This window comes from Heterodontus francisci, unplaced genomic scaffold (assembly GCF_036365525.1).
Source record: "Heterodontus francisci isolate sHetFra1 unplaced genomic scaffold, sHetFra1.hap1 HAP1_SCAFFOLD_101_1, whole genome shotgun sequence".
NCBI classification, from domain to species: Eukaryota; Metazoa; Chordata; class Chondrichthyes; order Heterodontiformes; family Heterodontidae; genus Heterodontus; species Heterodontus francisci.
In genome coordinates this window covers 3,960,028-3,977,463 of record NW_027141025.1, presented here as the reverse complement: position 1 = coordinate 3,977,463, position 17,436 = coordinate 3,960,028, and the positions used below count along the sequence as shown (strand labels likewise).

The 17,436-nt window shown below is 43.0% G+C and overlaps 1 protein-coding gene across 1 annotated transcript in view; it reads left to right on the top strand.

Moving 5' to 3' along the window:
* Window positions 1-17,436, top strand: part of LOC137361860 (deleted in malignant brain tumors 1 protein-like) — a 28,116-nt gene that overhangs the window by 10,619 nt on the left and 61 nt on the right. Inside the window, exons 4-6 of the mRNA XM_068026463.1 lie at window positions 5,832-6,146; window positions 10,538-10,852; window positions 16,549-16,857. Coding sequence (XP_067882564.1) covers window positions 5,832-6,146; window positions 10,538-10,852; window positions 16,549-16,857 — 939 coding nt within the window. The remainder of the gene's footprint in view (window positions 1-5,831; window positions 6,147-10,537; window positions 10,853-16,548; window positions 16,858-17,436) is intronic.

Genomic DNA, 17,436 nt, shown 5'->3' with positions numbered 1-17,436 from the left:
CCCTGAATCCCATTGCTCCTCGAAACAATTTAGATTATCATTGTCCAAGGAAAATGTGTTCTCATTCTTCCTACCCTAATCTGTAAGTGTACATTTATCTGCATTAGAATTAATTTACAATTTCGTTAACGTCATGTATTTTATCACAATCTGCCTTAGTATTAACCATTGTCCCAAGTACATGTCATTAATGAATATTGTAATTGTATGTCCCTCCCTGAGTCGAAATCATTTATGCAAAATATGATCAATAGTACTCCTAGCATCAGTTCTTGTCGCACAATACTTCTTGCACAGTTCTAACTGCCCAAAATACTTTTTGTTTGCACACAGCCGAACACTACTGTAGATGTGACCTGACCAGGATTTTTTTTTAGCTGTAGCATCATTTCCAGCCCCTTGTATTCCGTTCCTCTAGATATAAAGCCCAGCATTCCATTTGCTGTTTTTTTTCCTGTCCTTGCCCATGACCCTGAAGTCTATTTTCCGTTTTTTCACCATTTCGAAAATACTGGAACATTTTAAATTCCAAATTGGACACCTCACACTTGCCAATATTGTAATAGTTTTACACAGTCACTTAATCTATTTTTTTTGTTGTTGCAAATTTATGCTTAAAATATGCATGATTACAATATCGTTGATATTTTTCAATGGCAATATTGAGTATGTCAATTATATACGGCTTTCTGTCCAGCCATCTAAATCATTAATAAATAGTAGAGGTTCCTGTGGGACGGCGCTATCACATCCTGCCAGTTATATGATCTGCCCATTATCCCTGCTGTCTGTCTCCTGCCACTTAGCTCACGTCCTAAGTAGTCAATAATTTGCCCTAAATCCGATGAGCTGCAACTTTAGCCAACAATCAGTTATGAGGGATTTTGTTGTTTGCTTTCTGGAAGTCCATCTGATTAACATCCATTGAGCTTCCCCTGCCCTCTACTTTAGTTACCTCCACAAAACAATTGATCAGGTTAATCAGGCATGATCTACCTTTTACAAATCCATGCTGGCTCTCTCTCTGATTGGTTGTAACTTTTCAAGGTGATCAGACACTCCATCTTTAAATGTACACTCTAGTAATTTCCTGACAACAGCTGTTAGGCGAACCAATCTATAATTCCCTCGATTCCCTCGATAACATTCTTTAAATAGCCGTGTAACAATTGCAATTTTCTAATTACTGACCCAGCAGTTTGCTCTCAATCATTAACAAAGTGATGGAAGGTGTTGTTTGCAGCGCTATCAAGCAGTACTTACCAATAAACTACTCACTGATGCTCAGTTTGGGTTTGTCGGACAACTCAGCTTCAGGCCTCATTAAACCGTTTGTCCAAAAATGGAAAAAAGAGCTGAATTCCAGATGTGGGATGAAAGTGACTGTCCTCGACGTCAAGGCGGCTTTTGGTCAACTGTGGCAACAAGGAACCTTAAGAAAAGTGACGTCCATGTCCATACTAATGCAAAGTAATTATGTATAATTCCCGCCATTTCCTTATTTTCATTTATAATATCACCATTGTCATTTTAATGAGGCTACATTGCTCTTACTTACAACCTATTTTAGAAGTGATTGTAAAAGTTGTGTAGCTTTTGCGATCTATTTTGTCACCCTTTGCTATTCTTTCTACATCTGCCATTCACGAGAATCTGGGCTCTTTTCCCCATTTTTCCATGTTTTTGTTTTCTTTTATGCTGATCATGTTACTGTGTCTTGCACGGCAGTCCATAATAGATGAGGTGAGTTTGGAATTGGACCATTTAATGCTGTGGTCATTGAGTTGAGCTTACTTGACGGTGGCAGACATGTCTCATTCATTGCATCAGGGAAGCTATGGAGATCTAAAAACACCATACTGTCCCCCTAACAGTGGCCTGTTCCTCAGTGGATATCTGGTTGTCTATCCTCAAGAGACACACCATCACCTGATCTGCAGCCAACATAACACGACCAGAACAATAGTATGGAATGACTTGCCACGATACAGAGTAGCTGACAAAAAGCAGCAAGGACAATTGCATATACCGACCTATCATAGAAAATAATTAACAGACCAATAGCAGCCAGAACAAGAACATGTAATAACCTATCACTAGTAAGATCCTGTCCATATTCCCTTTCTCCACTACATATAAACCGATAACTTCCACTAGTTCCAGTTGTTTCTCCAGACAATGGGCACAGTACACTGCTCAAAATGTCGAGGTCTGCCAATATTTCTAACAACTCCTTTTTCAAGAAAGAACTGCTGTTTTAAGAGCAAATTCACGTGGTGAAAACCCGTAAAATTGCCTTACGCAAATGTAGCATCTTTCTGTTTTTCCTCTCCCGGTGGTGCCTATTTATTTTACATTTCCAACTGTGCTCTACCCCCTCACCCCGCCCCCCCACCAGCCTCCCTTCACCCACTAACTAGTTTATCATTCCTGTAACAACCTTATTTATCCTTCATTCTAGGACCCTGATCCCAACCCGGTTCTGGTGAAGCGCATTCCAACAGAACAATTATTTAATATCCCAGTACAAGTGGTGGGTGCCATGAAAAGTAACACCTCTTTCCAACATCAACACCTTCAACCACGTGTTGACCACCCTAATCCACCCCCACCCACACCCCATACAAATGTGCAAGCGGCTTGTATAATAATCCAGAGATTATAATCCTTGAGATCTTCTTTTTTAGTTCAGCTCCTGGTGCTCTCTGAAAAGAACCTCTTTCCTCATCTTTCCTATGCTGTTGGTCCTTACATGGTTCACAACGACAGGATATTTCCCCTGCATTCTCCCAATCTGATTTGGGATATCCCTCACTTCGCACAAGTTGGGGAAATACTGTTTGGGACTCCTAAAACCCTAACTATTGAACTACTTAAAAGTATCACATTATGATCCACTCCTCCACCTTTTCCACAGCTTCCTGTTCCAACGTATCACGGTCAACATTCTGGCTGTCCTTCTGACAGTCTTCATCCTTATCCTCACAAATAGCCAGTACATTGTTCCTGTTGGATAGATTCACTTTCTGCATATCCTCGTTCACCAACAAATCTGGATTTCCATTACTGTGCACTATAAGCTGCAACAACCTCATTCTGATCCCGCACCTTCAACAAGTGGTGGTACCCACCACTTGTACTAGGATATTAAATAATTGTTCTGTTGTGACTGAAATCTGCAGCAAACTGTCCAATATTCCTCTTGCTGCTGTATGTGTTGGGGTATCTCCAATTCCCCCTCCAGCTTTATGACCCAGAGCCAGAGAGTTTGCAGGTGGATACATCTGCTATGGACATGTTCCCTCGGGATAATTGCGTCATCCACAAAATCCTATATCCAGAAAAAAATAACTGATCTGCCATAACTTAGTCTGTCTTTATTTTAGAGTTAAAATTATTTGTCGATGCATTTTAGCTTTAAAGCTATTTTACTGGTTAGCTAATGCCGAAACACTGAGCACTCACCAATTAACGTAATACTTATTTGAAACTTATCCACATCCCCTCATACTCTGACTTGACAATTGCTTCCCCTCTATTTGTCTGGTGCCTGCCTCTCCCAATAGGCTCTGCTGCTGCTAGATGTGGTGCTGTCTTAAATCGGTGACTCCACACACTTACTCAAGCTGAACAGACAAAACAAAGCACCTCCTTGTAAACCCAAGCCCTCGGCCACTTGGAAGGACAAGCACAGCAGATGGATGGTAACAGCGCCATATGCAAGTTCCCATCAAAGACGCACACCATCCTGATTTGGAACAATATCAATGTTTCTTCACCGTCGCTGGGTCAAATCCTGGAACTCCCTTCCTAACAGCACTGTGGGTGTACTGAGAGTGCATGCACTGCAGCAGTACAAGAAGGCGGCTCACCACCATCGTTGCAAGGGCAATTCGGGTTGGGTAATAAATGCTGGCCTTGCCAAAAACCTCCACTCCCTGTGAAAGAATTAAAAAAAAACATCCTTTTCCCCCTCTGCACCGAATTCTTACTCTGAGCAAACTCTAACTTCCCATTGTGTTCATTATTTATTCAGTTAACATTGCAATCTGTGGTTACACTCTGCCTTACTAGAAGTCTAAAAATAGAAACATGGAAAATAGGAGTAGGAGTAGGCCAGTCGGCCCTTCGGGCCTGCCAAGCAATAAAAAATAATCATGTCTGATCATCTAATTCAGTACCTTGATCCGTTTCGTCCCCATACCCCTTGATCCCTTTGGCATTAAGAAAGATATCCATCTCCTTCTTGAAAATATGTAATGGTTTGGCCTCCCCTGCCTTCTGCAGTAGAGAATTCCGCAGGTTCACCACCCAATGAGTGAAGACATTTCTCCTCATCTCGGTTCTAAATAGCATACCCCATATCCTGAGACTGTGACTCCCCAGCCATCGGGAACATCCTCCCTGCATCGAGCCGGCCTCGTCCTGTTCGAATTTTATAGGGTTCTATGAGATCCTATCTCGTTCTTCTAAACTCTGGTGAAGGTAGGCCTAGTAGACCCAATCTCTCCTCATACGTAAATCCTGCCAGCCTGGAAACCAGCCCAGTAAATCTTCTTTGCACTCTGTCCATGGCAAGGTCATCCTTTCTCAGATAAGGAGACCAAAACTGCACACATTACTCCAGATGTGGTCTCACCAAGGCCCTGAAGTAAGACATCCCTGTTCCTGCACTCAAACCCACTTGCAATTAAGTCTAATGTTCTTTGCCTTTGCAGGCACATTCAAGTTGCAACAGTTTAGACCGTTTCCAGCAGACAGTAATTACCCCAGATCGGACTATCACAGCTGATTGACTGCTTACTGCTAACTTGACTTGCACGATTAACTGCTAACATGAACTGCCTTGCAGCTTTTTTATATTGCAAGTTAAATTCTAAATGTTAAGGCTAGATTTCAGTCTTTCACACTAATTACCAAATTCTACACTTCCCACTCTGTTTGTAACATATGCAGCTAAAGGTACACACTATGCTTAAAACCTTTGACTGAACTCTACCTAGCTCAGAACTTGCAGAAGAACATTGCCCAGGCAATCAAATTAAGTTCAAGAAGAAGGTCCTGACAACGGTTTCAATGGCAAATAAATTTGAGCAATAACTGCCAGAGATGTCCACATCCCTCATGAAGAAAAGCAGCTCCTAAATGGCCTTGTTTTGTATTTATTCTTTTGATCTTCTCTAGCGCATCTATCAAACCCCTTAAACATTTTAAACACGTCAACTCGATAATGTCTAATCCTTCTAAACGCAATCTACTGCAAACAAGGTTTATGCAACTTGTCTTCAATAATGTAACGCTTTAAGCATAGTTGTCATTCTAGTGACTCTGTCCAGCACCTACTCCAAAGCCGATGGTTTTGTGAAGTGCCGTGCCCAAAAGCGACAACAGATACAATAGAAACATCACATCCTTCTGAGTTTTATATTCCAAGTACCAAGAGATAAAGTCCAACTGTCGATTAACGTTTGAAAGAAGAACTGTTAACTTTTGAGTATTCAGCCAACTTCTTAAAGAGGTCCTGTAATAATTATTGTGAGGAAAGTACACAGACCTGAAACATAACTCTCTTGTTCTCTCCACAGATGCTGCTCGCCCTGCTCAGTATTTCCAGCATTTTCTGTTTCATTTCAGATCACCAACAGCCGCAGTATTTTACTTTTGTGTTGCTGTAGTAATTCTAATTGCTTTTTGATAGATAATTTGTGTAAAGTATGGTTGGATAATCGTGTTGATAAAATTCTCCTTTTTTTTACCCATTTTCTATTTTGCTGTTTCTATGCAGAGGATGATTTAGAAATCATTTGGATTTGTATTTGTTTTCAATACAGGAAAACCTGAACTTCGATTGGTTGGTGGGATGGACAGATGCTCCGGTCGGGTGGAGGTGCTGCATGGCCACCAGTGGGGGACGCTGTGTGACCTTTACTTTGATATGGAAGACGCCAAAGTGGTCTGTGAGCACTTACAGTGTGGGGCAGTAAACTCAATCCCGGGAGGAGCCCGCTTTGGAAAGGGTACTGGTGCAGTGTGGAAGGAAAATTACAGGTGTATGGGGAACGAGACGCGATTGTGGGATTGTCCTGTTTCATCCTGGGAACAGTTTAGCTTCTCCCATGAAAACGATGCAGGTGTCATCTGTACGGGTGAGTCATCTCAGTCAATTGAACTGAAATACAGCAACCGCTCTGCTGTCAAGCATCATTGACTATTTCCACAGGTCTCTGATTCACTCGTTTTGCTGATCCCATGCTTCCTTTGTCACTAAGATTCTGAGATGTGTTTGTGGGCTTATTGGTCTGAATTAAATTACAAATGAATCAAAGCTTCACTCCAGTAAACATTTATACATACAATGACTCGTTGGTCGTACTTCTCGTCATATAATATCTATTTCCGGGTAAATCTGGAGCATTTTTCAAGGGCTATAGAATCAGCAAGATGCTCCCAGGACCACTGCCATGGAATGGATATGTTGCTCGAGCATTGAAACTGTTATCAATGTAGGCAGTTCAAATATGAATGATCATGGAATTCTCTGCAAAGATCAGCTGTTTAATAGAAAACACTGTGAACTTGTTGTAAGATACATAGTGTGAGATATATTTTAAGTTCCACCACACCGGTTGCAATAAAATGATAGTGAATGGCATAATTCGTTATTTCACCAATGTGCTATGTCTTTGAAAATTTCACAAACATGATGTAAATTTAAATTCTCCCAATTTGCAGGATTATACTTATCTCTCAGCCAGCACCCTCATATAACAGATTATCTGCTCAGTTATCTGATCACTGTATGTGGGACATTGCTCAATGCAAAAGTGCTCCCACGTTTCACAATTTACAATATAGGTAATAAAAACAGGAAGTGCTGGAAATACTCAGCAGTTCTGGCAGCATCTGTGGTGACAGAAAGAGTATCAACCTTTCAGATTGTGGATCTTTCATCAGAACTTAGAGATTTAACAGTTTTTTTTAAAGAAAGGGGGAAACAAGGAAAGAATGAAAGGAACGCTCCGTGATGTGGTGAAAGACAGGAGAGATGAAATGGTAAAACGAACAATGCAGAGCAAAAGTATGTTAGAAAGAGCCAAGTAAAAAGCACATTTCTGGAGGAGGTGCAAATTGGAAGTCAAATATCGTCCAAAAAAGAAAAAAAGGGGGAGGGAATCTGATCTGAAATTGCTGAACTCAGTGTTCATTCTAAAATGCTGTAAAGAGTCTAGTGGAAAGAGGAAGTGATGTTTCTCAAACTTATGTTATCCTGCATTGGAACTGTCCAGGAGAAAGAGGAGGGAGAGGTCAGAGTGGTAGTGCAGTAGACAATGAAAATGACAGGCAACTGGAAGCGAAAGGTAAAGCTTGCAGACTTGAAAAAGGTGTTCTGCAAAGTAATCCCTCCACTGTGTTTGGTCTGCCAATGTAAAGGAGACGCATCATGATCAGTCAATGCAGTAAATACATTATACTAAAGATTAAGCAGTACAAGTAATTCGTTGTTTCACTTGGAAGCAGTGTTTTGGGGCTTGGATGGTGAGAAAGGTGGAGGTAACAGGGCACTGGTTGGAACTCCTGCGCTTTCATGGGAAGTTCCTGTGGGAAGGGGTGTTGAGAATGATTAAAAGGGAGTATCAGGGTACATTTTCTATATTTAATAAAGAAATAGGAGGCTTATTAAAGCAGGAATATTCTGAAGAGATCATATATTTGGAGTATTTGTTTGATGGTTAGCATTGCTGTAACCCTCTCAAGTCGTTTTTGTTGCGAATGCAGTGCATTACATTGAAAGAAGTACAATTAAATCGCAGTGGGGGTGGGGGGGGGGAATCCTCGGTTGAGGAAAAAGGAAGACATATCAGAAACGCTGTCATGGAAGGTAGCATCATCAGAGCAGATGCGTCGGAGACGGAGAAACTGGGAGAATGGAATGGAGTCCTTATAGGAGGTCCTTACAACCACAGTGGCTTACAGGGCCCTCAACCGTGCCTGGCACATTTCCTGCACCTCTACCCTCTCCCCTTCCCCTCCCTCCCAAAACCGTGACAGGGTTCCCCTTGTCCTCACTTTCCACCCCATCAGCCACCATATCCAAAGGATCATCCTCCGCCATTTCCGCCACCTCCAGCGTGATGCCACTACCAAATGCATCTTCCCCTCCCTACCCCTGTCAGCATTCTGAAGGGATCGTTCCCTCCGTGACACCCTGGTCCACTCCTCCGCTACCCCACCACCTCATCCCCTTCCCACAGAACCTTCACCTGCAATCGCAGGAGGTGTAATACCTGCCCATTTATCTCCTCTCCCCTCACTATTCCAGACCCCAAACACCCCTTGCAGATGAAACAGCGATTTACTTGTATTTCTTTTAATGTAGTACATTGTATTCGCTGCTCACAATGTGGTTTCCTCAACATTGGGGAGACCAAACGCAGACTGCATGACTGATTTGTGAACACCTCCAACAGTCCTCAAGCAGGACCCTGAGCTTCTGGTTGCTTGCCATTTTATCACTCCCCCTGCTCTCATGCTCACATCTCTGTCCTGGGATTGCTGCAATGTTCCAGTGAACATCAACGCAAGCTCGAGGAACAGCATCTCATTTTCCGATCAGGAACCCCACAGCCTGCCGGACTGAACTTTGAGTTCAATAATTTCAGAGCATGATGGGCCCTCCATTTTACTTTTATTTTGAGTTATTTTTTCTTTTCCAATTTTAATTTTTTTTTTGTTTTTATATTGTTTCATCTGAGTTTGGTCAGTTGGGTTACCCACTGTTTTATTATGTTTGTACTTGTGGCTGTTCAATTTTCAGTCTGTTAACACCCTTTCTGTTCTAACGTTTTGTCTTTCAACACACCACTAACACATCTTTGCTCCAAGTCATTCTGGTCAGCTATTCTGTAACCTCATCCTATGTACACCTTCTCCTTTGTTATCTCTTGCCCCACACCCACTTAACTTGCTTATAACCTGTTAGGTTTCTAATATTTGTCAGTTGTGAAGGCGGGTCACTGATCTGAAACGTTCACTCTGCTTCTCTCTCCACAGATGCTGCCAGACCTGCTGAGTATTTCCAGCATTTCTTGTTTTTATTTCAGATTTCCAGCACGCGCTGAATTTTGCTTTTAATTTGCTATTTCTCAAACTTATGTTAACCTTCATTGGAACTGTGTATGAGAAAGAGGAGGGAGAGGTCAGAGTGGGAGTGGAGTATACAATGAATACCAGGAAGATAAAGGTGAAGTTTGCAGACTAAACAAAGGTGTTCTGCAAATTAATCACTCGACTGTGTTTGCTGTGCCAATGTAAAGGAGACGCATCATAATCAGTCAATACAGCAAATACAGTATACTGAAGAGAAAGCAGTACGAGCAAATCGTTGTTTTACTTGGAAGCAGTATTTGCCGGCTTGGACGGTGAGAAAGGTGGAGGTAAAAGGGCAGTGGTTGCATCTTCTGCGCTTGCCTGGGAAGTTCCTGTGGGAAGGGTTGCTGAGAATGATTGAAGAGTGCATCAGGGTGTCACAGAGGGAATGGTCCCTTTAGAATGTTAAAAGTGGAGGGAAGGGGAAGATGTGCTTGGTAGTGGTATCACATTAAAGGTGGTGGAAATAGTGGAAGATCATCTGTTGAATATGGAAGCTGATGGAGCGGAAGATGAGGAGAAGCAGAATCCTATCATGGTTCTGCGAGGGGGGAAAGGGTGAAAGCAGAGGTATGGGAAATGGAATGGGCGTGATGGGGCCCTGTCAACCATGGTGGGTGGATGAGGAGGTGAGGAGAGTCCTCGGTTGTGGAAAAAGGAAGACATATCTGGAAGCACTGGTATGATCGGTTGCATCACCAGATACAATGCAGATGGAGAAAGTGGAAGAATGTGATAGAGTCATTCTAGTATTCGTGGTGTGAGGAATCATAGACAAGATAACTGTGAGAGTCCCCAGAATCAGAGACACAGATGTTGTGGAAGGGAATGGAAGAGTTGAAGATGGACTATGTGAAAATGAGGGGGAGAAATTGGAAGAAACGTTGATGCTGCTTCAAGTACAGGGCGAGAGCAGGAAATATCAGTACATGTGGACAGGAGGACAACCTTCAGTCCCTCGGGTCTGTCACCTATTGCATTAGTGACCACGAATCAAAAGTGCTTCATTGCCTGTGAGGCGACTTGAGATGTCATCGGAAGCATTGTGGCAACGTAAACTGGTCTGTTTCTCTCCATATGGGATGAAAGGAACTGTCATCTGTCAGGAGCCATTTAAAGCCCCTGCCCCACCCTTCGGTCTCATCACTTATCAATTGCCGGTATGTGCCGCGCTCACCTCCAGTTCATTTTACCCTTGGCCCCCAGTTTAAACAGTGGAAGCGACTCGGTATGTCTCCAAAATGTATTTACTGAGAAAAGATGATGGTGAGCAACATCTGCCGACACGCCTTCTGAACAATGATGACAGAAATAGTAACCATCAAAATTAATAACTTTTCTGGTGGCAGTGAATTATGCTTCAATTTCACCATTGTGTTTCATATTGTAGATGAAAATTGGTCACTAAGGCTGACTAACGGGGGAAGCTGGTGTGATGGGCGAGTGGAGATTTACTACACCGGCAGCTGGAGGAGATTGCAGGACAGACTCTGGACCCTGAATGATGCCAACGTGGTCTGTACACAGCTGGGCTGCGGTGAAGCGACAGCCGCTTATAACTATTCAAAGGACGGAAAGAGTGAAGGACCCATCTGGGTGAATGATGTCCAATGTGGAGGAAATGAATTGCAGCTCCAGAACTGCAGTTTGTTCACATTGAATTCGTCTCTCACTGACAGTATGGATGTTGGGGTCCTGTGTTCAGGTAAACAAATTCTTCACTGCTTTTACAATAACAAAGAAGTGAAATGTCTAATCTGCTGAGAAAAGTGATAATACAGGTTGTTCCTGGGTGTCTCAAATCAGTAATTTCATTTGGGGGTAGGGGATGAGCAGGGTGGGCGGTGGGGGAGCTGGGGATGGATGGGGTGGTGTTCAGGGAGAGAGAACACGGACACAATTAAACAACAAGAACTTTTTTCTCACAGAACTTTCAATAAACACATACATCACAAAGAGTTTATCAGGAATGTAATCGGACAGAAAACTGACACAGAGCCAGTCAAAGAGATGTTCGAGTGGGTGACTAAACTTTTAGTCAGATGGTTGGATTTGAAGAGGCGGAGACACGGAGATGTTTGGGGTGGAAATTCTCATCTGGGTGGTTAGATGGTTAAAGGCTAGACTGAAAGTTGTGGGGGATGGAAGTGGGAGATGTACAAGAAGCTGGATTCAGATAAATGCAGAGCTCTCGAAATGATTCAGGCTGGAGGAGGTTATACTGATGGCAGGGGGAGAGCATGAAGGTGTCTGAACATGAAGATCATAATTGAAAACTCGATGCATTGGCAGCAGGGATACCAGTGAGTGCAGTGGCGTTCCTGAGAGGGGCTTAATGGAGGGCAGGCGACAAAGCTTTGGATGAGCTGATGTTTCTGGAGGATGCAGGATGGGTTATCACCCGGGAGAACATTGAAATATGCTGTTCCACAGACAGCAAAGCATGGGTGAGCATCTCAGCAGCAGATGGGCTGCGGCAGGAAGGGAGGTGAATGATGATAGACGTGAAAGATCTCTATTTTGTGATAAATAGAATACAGAATTGGACTCTCAGCTGTGGTATCAAATCCGGCGTCGAGCTTGCAATCAGTTCCATTGTACAGTATATAAGAGCAGGTAGCTGTGTGGGAGTTGTTCTGGTGTAAGTTTCATTAGGCTGTGTATAAAAGTAGACAGATGTTTTGGACCAGATGCTTGAAAGTTCCATTGTGCAGCATGTCAATGCAGGCATATGTTCTGGGGAAGTTGTATTGTGCAGAATGAAAGCCTCGACCGATGTTTGTTTTTTAGAATTAGAATCAGAATATTTCAGCGCAGTACAGGCCCTTCGGCCCTCGATGTTGCGCCGACCTGTGAAACCATCTGACCTACACTATTCCATTTTCATCCATATGTCTATCCAATGACCACTTAAATGCCCTTAAAGTTGGCGAGTCTACCACTGCTGCAGGCAGAGCGTTCCACGCCCATACTACTCTCTGAGTAAAGAAACTACCTCTGGCATCTGTCCTATATCTATCACCCCTCAACTTAAAGCTATGTCCCCTCGTGTTTGCCATCACCATCTGAGGAAAAAGACTCTCACTATCCACCCTATCTAACCCTCTGATTATCTTATATGTCTCTATTAAGTCACCTCTCCTCCTCCTTCTCTCCAACCAAAACAACCTCAAGTCCCTCAGCCTTTCCTCGTAAGACCTTCCCTCCATACCAGGCAACATCCTAGTAAATCTCCTCTGCACACTTTCCAAAGCTTCGACATCCTTCCCATAATGCGGTGACCAGAACTGCACGCAATACTCCAGGTGCGGTCTCACCAGAGTTTTGTACAGCTGCAGCATGACCTCGTGGCTCCGAAACTCGATCCCCCTACTAATAAAAGCTAACACACCATATGCCTTCTTAACAGCCCTATTAACCTGGGTAGCAACCTTCAGGGATTTATGTACCTGGACACCAAGATCTCTCTGTTCATCTACACTACCAAGAATCTTCCCATTAGCCCAGTACTCTGCATTCCTGTTACTCCTTCCAAAGTGAATCACCTCACACTTTTCCGCATTAAACTCCATTTGCCATCTCTCAGCCCAGCTCTGCAGCCTATCTATGTCCCTCTGTACCCGACAACATCCTTCGGCACTATCCACAACTCCACCGACCTTCGTGTCATCCGGAAATTTACTAACCCACCCTTCTGCACCCTCTTCCAGGTCATTTATAAAAATGACAAACAACAGTGGCACCAAAACAGATCCTTGCGGTACACCACTAGTAACTAAACTCCAGGATGAACATTTGCCATCAACCACCACACTCTGTCTTCTTTCAGCTAGCCAATTTCTGATCGAAAGCTCTAAATCACCTTCAACCCCATACTTCCGTATTTTCTGCAATAGCCTACCGTGGGGAACCTTATCAAACGCCTTACTGAAATCCATATACACCACATCCACTGCTTTACCCTCATCCACCTGTTTGGTCACCTTCTAGAAAAACTCAATAAGGTTTGTGAGGTACGACCTACCCTTCACAAAACCGTGCTGATATTTCGCTAATGATAGTTTGGGGTTGTTCCAACGAACATTTATTTAAATATGACAGAGTGGAACTTACAACATATGAGATAGTTAATGATTCAGATTTAATACCGATTGGTTACAGTAAGTATTTTTTCGGACACAGCGGCATTCAATACATTCCATCGTTTCACGTCAGAAGTTTACAGTGCCGAATGGTTCTTACACACTCAGTCACTGGACAGAGTAGAGTATGTCATCTTGTTCTTTAGTTAGGTAGATGTTCAGCTCCACCCAACATTTATGTCCGCCTACAGAAGCCATGTGTCTTCTCCTTGTCTTCTACTTCTCTATCTGATGGGTCACATCCTGATTCTTATTCCCCAAAGTGCCTGACGCAATTAGTCCAATCATTTTTGTCTCGTCCAGATTAAATACTGGTTTCCTGCTCAGCCAGGAGGTCTACACATCTGGAGTTCAATTGTCCAATGACACTTCCTGATCCTGTCCAACATTTTGCAGAGAGATCCTGTTTTCTGCCCTCTTTGTTCACTCCAACAGTCATATATTGATATAATTGGTAGTTTAGATCATTGATATTTTACAGACAATAGCAATTGATAATATGCCTCACAAGTTTCGTCTGCTCATTGAACATAATAGCAGCAGCCTGTCTGGACAGAGAGGTCTGCATATTCTCTGTTCAGACGTATGGTTTATCTCTAAAATTACTCAAATGTCTTCATTGTCAAATACAGAGTCCCATCCTTACAAAAGTAAGTGATTCTGTTATGCAATTAATATTACATCTATTTATGATAATGTTATAATCAACACGACCCTGGAACATAGTTCTACACGAAGATACTGTATATTGCAAGACTGATGTTCAAGGGTAGAACTTGTGGACGTTACATTCTCCAGTATGAATTGGAAGTAATATATAGGGTGGATAAAAGAAATTCTGGCCTTGCCAGTAACACCCACACCCCATGAAAGAATTTTAAAAAAACAGAAAGGCTGGGTGACATCTGGCCAACAATCTGGTAATATAATCCTGAATGGATCAATCACATAAAGCATCATCGGTTCCTGCTCTTCTTTGCTAAAACCACCCGTTAGACAATGATCATCCAGGAAGGCAAAGGAAACGCGCAGCATATCTTCTCCATCATAAATCTTCCCCCTGAACCACTCCCCTGCCTCGTCCACCCTGAACTCCAAAAATAAATGAGAGGACTCCTAGACTTTTTGTCACAAAGTTCAAAAATATCTGTTCAGTCGCCTCCACAACTTACCTTTCTTCCCCAATCCACCGGGCCTAACTTCCTATCAGTTGTTCAACCCCACCCCGCACCATCACCCTGAATTCGCTTTTCTTGTTTCTCTCCTAGAGTCCTTCACGCTCTCTCTGAACCTATGCTGTTGATGAAATCCACGTCTTGCTGTGTGCGCCTTATTTCTACTAAGATACTGAACAGAGACATTCCCTTCCTGGGTCCCATGACAGCTGACAATATTAACGATTCTCTCTTTCTCTCTTCATGTTCAGCCCACTCTCCTTCAAATCGGCAGTCATCATGCCTCTCCTCAGAAAGAAACCATTGACCACCTGTCCATGCAAATTATTGCCCCAGCTCCAACTGTTCGTTGCTCGCCAACGTCCTTGAATGTGTTGTCGCCTCCCAAATCCATGCTCATCTTTTATGGACTGCATGTTCCAATTCCTCAAATCCGATTTCTATCCACACCACAAGACCAGAATAACTTTTATCAAAGTCACAAATGTCATCCTAAGTGATTGTAACAAATCTAAACGTTTCCTCCTCCTATTTCTTGACTTGTCTACAAATGTTGATATGATTGATCATGAAATTCCTCTCCAACCCCTCTCCATTATCCCCTGGCTGGGTGGGACTGCACTCAGCTGGTTCTAGTCTTATCTGTGCAGTCATAGTCAGAAAGTTACCGGCAATGTCTTCTCTTCCCGCTCCTGCAAAGTCACCTACAGTGTCACCAAAGGATCTATCCATTGATACCTCATTTCTCATTTACATGCTGCCTTTCAGTGATATCCACAAACTGAGCCTCAGTTTCCACATGTATCTCACTGTATCCAACTCTACCTCACATTCAGCTCTCTTGAGCCCTCCACAGCCTGTACACTGTCAGAATTCCAGTCTGACATTCAGTACTGCATCAGCAGAAAATTCCTCCAACTCAGTATTGAAAAGATAGAAACCATCAGTCCCCATCGCATGTTTCCTTGCTGCCAACTCCATTTCTCGCCACACCAACTGTCTGTGACTCAGGCAGACTGCTTGTAATCTTGGTGTTACATTTGATCCCGGGGTGAGCCTCCTACCAAATCTCCATATCTTCATTAACACTGTCTATTTTCACCTCCATGACATCACCCGAATTTGCCGTGATCTATTCTTGTCGATTGCCCTTTTCCCTCCAGACTCGATAATTCTAATGTACTCCTGGCTGGCTTCCTTAGTTCCAACCTCTGCAAATTCTGCTGTCTCGACCAATTGCCACTCAGGCATCTGCCCTCTGCTCACTGACCTACTTTTCCCAGCAATGCGCGGTTTTAAATTTCTCATCCTTGTTTTCAAATCCCTTCTTGGCCTCGCAGCTCCTCTCTTTGCAATCGGCTCCAGTTTGACAGCTCCCAGTTCTGGCTTCTTGAGCATTCCTGATTTCAATTGCGCACCATGGCGGCCGTGCCTTAAGCTGCAAAGGTCACACGCTCCAGAATTGCTTCCTTAAATCTCTCTGCCTGTCAACCTCTCTTCCCTGCTTCAAGATACTCCATAACAAGCAAACTCTTTGACTTCGCTTTTGGTCATGTGACCTAATATATTCTTTGGTGCTCTGTGTTAAATTTTCTTTGATATCACTCCTGCACTGCGCCTTGGGATGTTGCATTACGTTAATGGCGCTAGATAAATGCAAGTCACTTGCAATTCAAGATAAAGGCAATAGGAGATGACAGTAAATGTCTGACCAAGATAACAGATAAGGGTAACATACATGGACAACGAACATATACAGTAATAAAACATGGGTATAAATTAATTGTTATTCGTGTGAGTGATCGCCTGTACAACAACGTACACAGCGTTCAAAACATAAAATGGGAACTGGAGAACATAACATGTCAAAGCCAGATGTAGTAGGATATCTGAAACATTTCTGTTCATTACATTCTGTGTAAGAAGCATGTGTAAACAGATATTCTGTTTTATAGCTTTATTTACCTGTCGCAGGCGCATTTAACATGTCTTGTTTTAAAGCTGGTGATGGTGCAATGAGTTGCATTGAGTGATGAGGTGAATGTCTATTGAAAGTATAATCCTCCTGTACTGTTGTCCAACAGACCACGTGCAGGTAAGGCTGTCTGACGGTGGAAGCCCATGTACTGGCCGAGTGGAGATTTATTACAATGGGATATGGGGTTCAGTCTGTGATGATTCCTGGGATCTGGCGGACGCTGACGTGGTTTGCAAACAGCTGGGTTGTGGAAAGGCCTTGGACCTGGCACTTCCGGCATCTTGTGAACGAGGCTCAGGGCCAGTTTGGTTGGATGAACTGAAGTGTTTCGGTAACGAATCATTTCTCTGGGAATGTCCCTCAGCATCGTGGGGTAACCACGACTGTTCTCATAAAGAAGATGTGAGGATCTTGTGTTCAGGTAAGGGTGCTTCCATGTGCCCATTTTCCGTAGTGTTGTGCACATGGCTTCACAGGGAAGATATGACATCGAATTACATACAATGGACAGCACAGAATCTGGCCATTCGGCCTTACTGGTCAATGTGGTGTTTATGCTGCCCACGAGTATCGCCCCATATCACTGCATCTAACCCTCTTTGCATATCCGCCTACTTCTTTCTTCTTCATGTACCTATACAGCTTTACCTTGAAGGCATCGACGCTCATCACTTCAACAATTGCATGTGTTCGGAATTCAAAATTCAAACCACTCCGAGCTAAAAAAAATAATTCTCCTGAATATCTTATTAGATTTGTTCATGATCATCCTATATTTATGATCACTAGCTTCGGTTTCTGTCACTTTATAAGTGATTAGTGCCCCTATATCCCGAGGTCTCTTTGCTGTTATACATCATTTTAATCCTTATTTTACAAGAAGTACGTTGCCTCTTTATTCTTCCTATCAACACTGACCACCTTAGACTTATCTGTATTCAACTCATTTGGCAATTGTTTGCCCATTCGGCTCTTTTACTAACGTCTTCCGTAT